The sequence below is a fragment of the Lottia gigantea genome (genome assembly GCF_000327385.1).
Source record: "Lottia gigantea unplaced genomic scaffold LOTGIsca_12, whole genome shotgun sequence".
NCBI lineage: Eukaryota > Metazoa > Mollusca > Gastropoda > Lottiidae > Lottia > Lottia gigantea.
In genome coordinates this window covers 3,910,024-3,918,007 of record NW_008707225.1, presented here as the reverse complement: position 1 = coordinate 3,918,007, position 7,984 = coordinate 3,910,024, and the positions used below count along the sequence as shown (strand labels likewise).

The window sequence follows — 7,984 nt, the reverse complement described above, 5'->3', positions numbered from 1 at the left end:
GATGTCCAAATGAAAACGAAATACATCAGGAGATTTTTGTCACGTCAGTTATCAAGTGCGGTTTTTCTTAAAGATTGACAATTCTCCAGAATTTTGAAAAGAACTTTAGAGTTGATGATAAATGTCAAGACGAAATAACTAGGTAAAAGGTGTTGACGTCACACCTGCTAGTTTGTTATCATTCTTTTAAGGCCATATTCTTGATTGATGATCCGGTGGGCTCATGTTTCTTCCTTGAAACATTCTGACAGTCAAGGATACTTAAAAAGTATAAATATCAAATGTCATGAGATTTTATTCAAAGAGAATTAGGCTAAGTTGAACCGAACTCTTCATCCCTGAAAGATAAGAAAGAGAGCAAGTAAGTTATAAAGTTATGGTTATTATTGTAATGTTTTCGATCAAATGTGCTTATGAACTACAAACTTTCAAGACACATTCACTAATTAGTCGGTTTAATCTTATCTTTGAGATCTAGTCTAATAAATCAGTAGAGTATCTATAAAGCAATAGGAGGAGGGGCCGAGTGGTGCCACCTAATTGTCTAGGGGGTGGGGGCAACACCACCAGGCTTTTAGGAACTCAATGGTTTGAAATTTTATACTAAGGGGTGGGGGGGGGGGGGGTTGGGGTTAGGTGGCAAACGCCAGGCCAGACAAATTTAGGGGGTTGGGGGTATGCCTGTACGATAACTTAAATATTAAAGTTGAATTATTTAACAGCTGTGATTTATTAACATTAATCATATTTCGAGATTTGTATTCGAAATGCAAAATACATTGTGTTAATGTAACATTACGATTGGTCTTAAAGTTAAGGTTATTTCTCTCACATCGTTGTACCGAGATTCCCACACACACAATAATCTTTTGAAATGCAATCGGGAGATGATTTTAACCTATAAAGCTGTCATTTGGTGTAAGGATGGCTTCTATCCATGTTAATATATTAGGGCCACTCGATATAACGCGATATTTAATTAAATGTCTTCAGTTATATGATTTTATTCATCATCAAATCTTCAGGGCTTATTTTAACCTATCCAAAAAGAGCCTGTTTTATTATCAATGTAGGCTATATAAAAATATAACAAGAAAAAGTTTTCTCTGTCTGTCTTTTCAACTGCGTCATGTTTGAAGTAAGGAAAACATCAAATTATTTTAGTTTTCGAATGGACAGGATGATCCTGAAAGGATTTCAAAAACATCAAATTTCATATTTTTTTAACAATATTGCTTTTGTGAATATTTTCAATACATTTTAGGTTGAATGACGTTTAGAATGACGTCATGATTTTCTTTCATAGAATATTGTTCATTTGTTCAATATAATACATTCTATTTCTTTATTCTAAAATAGTTTTTAAGACACCCCTTACCCTATCTCCCAGAATAAAAAGAATCAGAAATTTTCTTCGATAGGTGCACTTTCAATTTGGTTATTAATATCTTGCAATGTGAAGATTAAATTATCAGACACTGGTCATGGAGTTCTGGTTCAATAGGCATTATGTTTGGAATATAAAAGACTGCAGCTGGAATTTGGTAAAGATGGATACTATTTGCGCTACTATGCAGGGTCAACAATAAGCAATTATCGATGGATAATGCACGGCGACTTACAAAAGTATAAAATACAAGGTTCGCATTTTATAATAATAATGATGATTTTTATTTCTTTCACAGATATGAAAGTCTCACTGCTACTTCTCGCACTTGTGTTAGTCTGTTTGGTTCAAGGTAGTGAAAGCTGGAGATTGAGAAGAACTTTAAGAAGAATTGGTCGGGGTATTAGAAGAGTTGGTCGAGTTGTTAAGAACGTAGCTTGTAATCATGCATGTCCAAGGCTCTGCCGACAAGGAGTTTGTAAATTAGCTTGTAATTTGGGTTGTAGAGGAAAACGAGATGTTACCCAGGTAAGACATCAACATAAAAATAATCTACATAGTAACGCTTTTTATCATTCAATCTTTCGAACAAAACAATAATGCTTTTTTAGCTGTTAGTCTTGAAAATAAGGAAAAATAATAGTTTACTGATCGGACAGCATGAACATTATACCAAACTATATACGGGGAAGCAAAAGTCTTGCCACCAACTTTATAATAGATATACATATTAAGATTAAATGTGTCAATCTTATTATATATTACAATTCACAACTATATTATGTTTATCCATCAATGTATGTAAAGAATGCTCATTTTGTTTTGAATAAAGCATGGAATTAAACTAATTTTTCGAGTGGAATCTGTCCATTTTACCCATCACCATAAAACAAAACAACTAGACAAGACTTTCATTCTATTTTACAGCAATTAAACCAGCAAGGTCATGTAACACCAATTCCCAATTCTTTTGCTGCCTACGATATGAATGAAGATGGTATTATTAGCAGAAAGGAATTAGCACTAGCTATTGGTGAAGATATAGCTCATCCTGATTTTATGAAAGCATACAGTATTGCTGATGTAGACGGTATGTAAATGTTGATATTATTGACAATTATATCAACAGAAAAAGTACATTCTATCGATTATCGAGAGATTTAAACCTGAATCACATACAATGAGATGCCATTCGTACTTTTTTGTGTCTTATTCCATGCATTTTTACTAAACAGAAACTCCACTTTTTCTAACTTTCTGGTTCCAATGACAAGGATTTAATAATAATAATAATTACCTTATTAGTAGAAGAAATTGGACCAAAAGCCTATCTTGCATTTAGGTCTGATCTTTACTGTACTTTTGTTAATTGTTACAGGTGATGGTGAACTTTCTCCAAAAGAATTTTACAATGGACCATATGTATTTGAAATGGATCTTAATGATGATGATTGTAAGTACACATGAATATAATTATAGATAATTCAGTAGTGGGTCAAGTGTTAAACGTGAACGTACCCATTTGCGGAGCGAAGAGGGGGGGGAAGAGAGGAAAGTTTTTCGGGCAAAAATCTCATAACTAGGTTAGAAATCTGGCAATCTAATGTATGTCGCCCCCTCGGACGTAAACCTGTATCCGCCACTGGACGTACCATCGATAGTATCAAAACAATCTTCCGTTTTTCCAAACTAACACTCACACAAAACGTCATTAAAAGTAGAGGATGAGGGTACCAAACATATCAATCCTGTGTCTTCTTTATTTGTCTGGTTTGCAATTAATAGAATGGTCTACTCCGTGGTGACTCAGTGCCTTAGATGTCTAGGGCTCGATCCCAGCATAGATCGAGATACTATATTTTCAACTCGTTTTCCCACTGTCAGTGATGCAGGTCGGAGAGACTGCCAAAAAAAGCGTCTTTTTGTTCGGATGGGACAATAAACCCAGGCCATGTGTACTGAACGCTGTACACGCTTAAGATCCATCGATAGTTGGAAATCGGAAGAAAAGGCTAATGTCACTGTCTGTCCTAGAAAAATTTCCCATTCAATTCATTTCCTCCTGAATTTGTCGAATTACGAGTAATGTATTAATGTTGGCGTTATGATATTTTTTTTTCAGTGGCCTACTGTAGATATAGGTTAGATATCGATGATGATTTAATCGATGTTATTGAAGGCGAACTCGTAAATCAAGCGCCTAATTTTATCGAAGGAAACCAAGTCAAGGAAACTGGAAAACCACATGAGATTATTTCTAAAACGGGTCAACCAGAAACAAAACCCATTGACAAATACGTCAAGCTGGCTGAAAAAACTAAAACTCAGTAATTATCATCAAATCACCACAGTTCATCAAATCGGTTTTATTCAGTTTATTATCTTTTCTACTGCATTTATAATTTTATTATTTGTTATATAAATAAAGAAATATTAAAAAGTGTCAAATTGGTTTATCAGTAAAAGGCAAAGTAAAATACGCCTACTGGCAGATTTGATTACGATACAATCACCAGAATGAAATATTCAACCTTAAGGTTAATAACTCCTTCATAAAAGTTTTTGATTTTTAAAAACATAGACAATAACTCAAACCTCAATAGGGTTTTAAATATACATACACCAAGTTTCGTAAAAGAATCGCGCCTTTACGAGCAATTGTTGACGGACGAACGGACCGACATGCGTGAAAACAATATACGCCACCCCCTACCCCCATTTAAAAATCTACAAACCGCAAAACTCATAGGGCAACTGCTTTTTCACACAGTTTTACTCTTTTCTGTGTCTTTAAATGAGGCATAATCTACACAATGGAGACTCAACCATTATGCATGTCCATTAAAAGGCAGATTAACACGTTAACATAATATTGACCCTAGATCATTCAATACAGTAAACGACATTCAGGTTTAATTAAAAAAACAAAGTTTTTTTAAAAACATAAGTCACACAACCACACTTAGTACCCTGTTAGCAATAGTCTTAAATGTCGATATCTTCACATACGTCAGTCAGAACGGGCAGGATTCATTAAAATGGGGGAAATAAACCTATCTTACATCATTGTTTTAATCTCACTGTAAAATACAGCTCGAATGTATAGTTCGTACACTCATGAAGGTGAGAAATAACCTGTGATGTCTGGAACTCGGAACTAACATTATTTCATGTAAGACTTACTGCTTAGCCAAAATATGTTACATTTCCTCAGAATAAAGAGTAAATAACCCAGTTTCTATAACAAATTGAAGGGGTCATTTCCATATCACACCTAAGTCCGTTTTTCCCTAAAATGAGGTTTTAGTATATGCCTAGATATTCAAGTCTAATGAAGATTATAATACAAGTGCACTAGCTGTATTTGTGATCGTTAGAGTTATGTCCCCTGTCAAAGGCAAAGTATTTCCAGTGTCATAACACTATAGGCAAACTAGGCAGCTGCCTTTCAGCCCATGGAAAATTATGCCCATCATGACAAATTACAAACAGTAAAAATTATAAAACAGTTAATAAATTTCCGCAGCCCCATCGCGAATTCGGCCTATAAGCCGATGAGAAATTTCTTCACATAAAACAGACTAAACTTCCTTATTTACATTATTATAAAGGTCTCGCAACCTTAGCACCTGCAGGGATGACCAGTTCTCATAATGGCATTCTTTAATGTTTCTGTGACCTATAAATTTTATTTAGTTTATTATCTCCCTTGAAAAAATATTTATTTGTTCATCAAACCTAGATGAATGTGTCATTTCTTGTCAGATTAGAGAACCTTTCTCACTTATTTTTGTTTTGTTTCGCTTGATTAGTCCCGAAACGTAGCTACCTTTACTCTTATTGTATCGACTTTTTATCTACCAACCTACCGTCTGCACGTTATCGTGTGATTTATTTTTCCTTGTTTACTAGTCGACTTTCTATTAAAATACCGTTTGATATTCATATTCCCTAGATTTTGTCAGCTGTCAGTTAGTCGCCAAGACACAAGCTTCGTTACCAGAGGACGATATGCTCAGCCCTTCCACAAATTTTTCAGTGATTGAGTGATTGAGTGAGGCTACCGTTTGGATTGGAATCCAGTCTGTCTCGACTTTCGGCTCAGAAGTTATAGATTCAGAAGTTTTCATTGTTAACTTAATATTGTCCTATTTTTTTTAAACAAATTATATGCAATTTATATATAGGGCCTATCCTGTAACTGATAAACAATATACATAAAAGTAATTTTACTTAACAGCGTAAGGTAATCATGGCTCAAAACCAGAAGGGCGGATTAGAGAAAGTTCTTAAAAGAAGCTGAAAGAAGCGCAAAAATAACAATAAGGATTTATTTGAGCATAATGGTGTCGAATTCATCTGCAGAGCGATCGCTTTCTAGATTAAAACTAATACAGTTTCCTACAAGGAGCGTGATGTGTGAGAATCGACTAAATTGATTGAGCCTAATGGTGATGAATGCCGATTGATGCGGATGATCTGGTTGATCTGTTCCTGAAAAATAGAGATCGCAAACTTCTTGCCATAAAATTGTAATCATACGACGCCCCCTCCCTAAAATGAGAAATTAGGCCCTCTACCGTTCGTTGGACTACGGCCAAACAAGTCCAAAATACGCCACTGACGTTACTTTATCTCATTAAGTGATGTCAGTATTCTGATCTATCTTTCGACTGGTTGAAAGAATCACCTTTAATAAACAATGGTCTTAGCTGAACTATCGTTTCATTGGTTAATAACCCTATTGGCTAATAAGTATCTCACTCGTTGCTATCTACTTGAGTTGTATACCTGTGATAAACATCACAGTTTGGATTCGTTCGTTTAAGTCTGTCATAGTCTTTTCACCCACCCACATCCTTTATTAAGGTCCATAGTTTAAATATGTCTTTTGTATTTGTGTTCCAGTTTATCTCTTATATAACTTTTATCTTCCTTCAATGATGGCACATACATCAGATAACTTTATTATGACATGACCTCTTTTTTGTGGCAAAAACGGCAAAATTATTTCATAAATTGTAATTTTTTCTTACATATTGTAAATATACGTTAATAATATTTATATAATATAATCCTTGAATGACATTTAGAAGTAGATAGAACATTATATAAATAAAATAAACACTATTATGGATATACTACCCCTCTTTAATTTAAGCAACGTTTCAATTCGTATACAGGAATCTTTTTCATTGCTTGAAACAGTGTTTTATTTTATTTATATAATATTTATATAATTTACAACTTTATAAAATTGTCATTTGTTATTTCGTTTTAAATATTTTAGATAACTTAGATAATCTACCACAAACAATAAAATCCAAAAAGAAGTTATCGTGTTTGTTTTTACCCCAATCTGATAAGTAGGCGTTTATTTTACTCAAATCCGTACAGTAGTTATCAACTCCCAGAAAGCATAACGAACTTCAATACCTTAGGTTTTTTTTTCAAAGCCCACGTAAAATGGGGGATGTATTTTGGTCACCTATGTCCGTCTGTCCGTACACAATTGCTTGTTAACACTCTAGGATGCACCATTCTTGAAGGATTTTGACGCAACTTGGTGTGAGTGAACCCTATTGAAGATCATAAGAATCGAAAAATATTTAGTATGAGGTATTGCCGTTGTTCTTGAAAACGCGTTCAATTTCAAGCCCTTAAACACCCTAGAAGGCACATATCTGGATGGATTTTGATGAATCTTGTTTTGAGTATTTGTTATCACCCAAGGATGAAGAATCGAAAAATATTTAGTATGAGTGGCCCTTGTTATTTAGACTGTAAAACTCCAGAAGGCCAAATTTCTGATTTCGACGAAACTTGGTAATATTTTACAGTATCGCCCCAAAATGTTCAAAAGAAGTTTATGACTGAAAGTTGAATATTTCATACTGGTAATTGTTTCTGTACTGCCAAATGTTTTTATTTAAAATCAAAGCTGCCAATGGGCGTATATTACCTTGCCTGACAAGCTATCTTAAATAGTTTTGGCACTTAAAAATTAACGACTGTATTTTTTTTATAGATACGTTAAAGGGCACATTTTTCTTGATTTTGATGTATAGTTTTTACAAATTTGAGCAACTGATACTCAATGAATTGTTTTAATTATTGCCCTTGACAGGGCTAAATGCATCAAATTTTGCCCGTGAATACGACAGAGTAGTTTATTTTGACCAAAGGTAGTTCGGTAGTTATCAGCATTTTATGATTGAAGGCTGAACGTTGCAATATTGAGACAAATAATAAATGTCTAGCTCAGTGGTGGCCACCGACTCAACTGACAGCAAGAGTTACACCTATATATATCCTTATCAATTTATGAGTCATGTGAAAACAATCTTCGGAAAATCCGTCGGATACGAGTTTCAAATTTTATTACAACCCTTGGTCGTGTGTTTTAAATACGTAAAGTCAGTGAATATGTTGATACTAATGTAAATACTGAATTTAATGCTATATGTAGTAAAGCCATTCTGTTTTATTCAAAATCAATAGTAATAGAAATGCACTAAGATGCAAACTTGGTGAACGCAGCCACAAAGTGGCTATATATCGTGTCTACCCAGATCTACCCTGCTATTTTGTTGTTGC

General features: G+C 34.1%; 1 protein-coding gene across 1 annotated transcript; it reads left to right on the top strand.

The window, feature by feature from the left end:
• Positions 1–311: 311 nt before the first annotated feature.
• On the top strand, positions 312–3,835 carry LOTGIDRAFT_230492 (hypothetical protein). The gene is made up of 5 exons (XM_009048291.1): positions 312–361; positions 1,686–1,915; positions 2,315–2,477; positions 2,766–2,840; positions 3,510–3,835. Exons 2-5 carry the CDS (start codon positions 1,688–1,690, stop codon positions 3,716–3,718), a joined length of 675 nt encoding a protein of 224 aa, XP_009046539.1. The 5' UTR covers positions 312–361; positions 1,686–1,687; the 3' UTR covers positions 3,719–3,835.
• Positions 3,836–7,984: the final 4,149 nt, after the last annotated feature.

Bases quoted from the DNA above. Each gene is read 5' to 3' on its own strand.
- LOTGIDRAFT_230492 (XM_009048291.1), top strand. From the start codon at position 1,688: ATGAAAGTCTCACTGCTACTTCTCGCACTTGTGTTAGTCTGTTTGGTT. The intron at 2,478-2,765 runs GTATGTAAATGT...TAATTGTTACAG, and splicing joins CAGTATTGCTGATGTAGACG to GTGATGGTGAACTTTCTCCA. The intron at 2,841-3,509 runs GTAAGTACACAT...TTTTTTTTTCAG, and splicing joins GGATCTTAATGATGATGATT to TGGCCTACTGTAGATATAGG.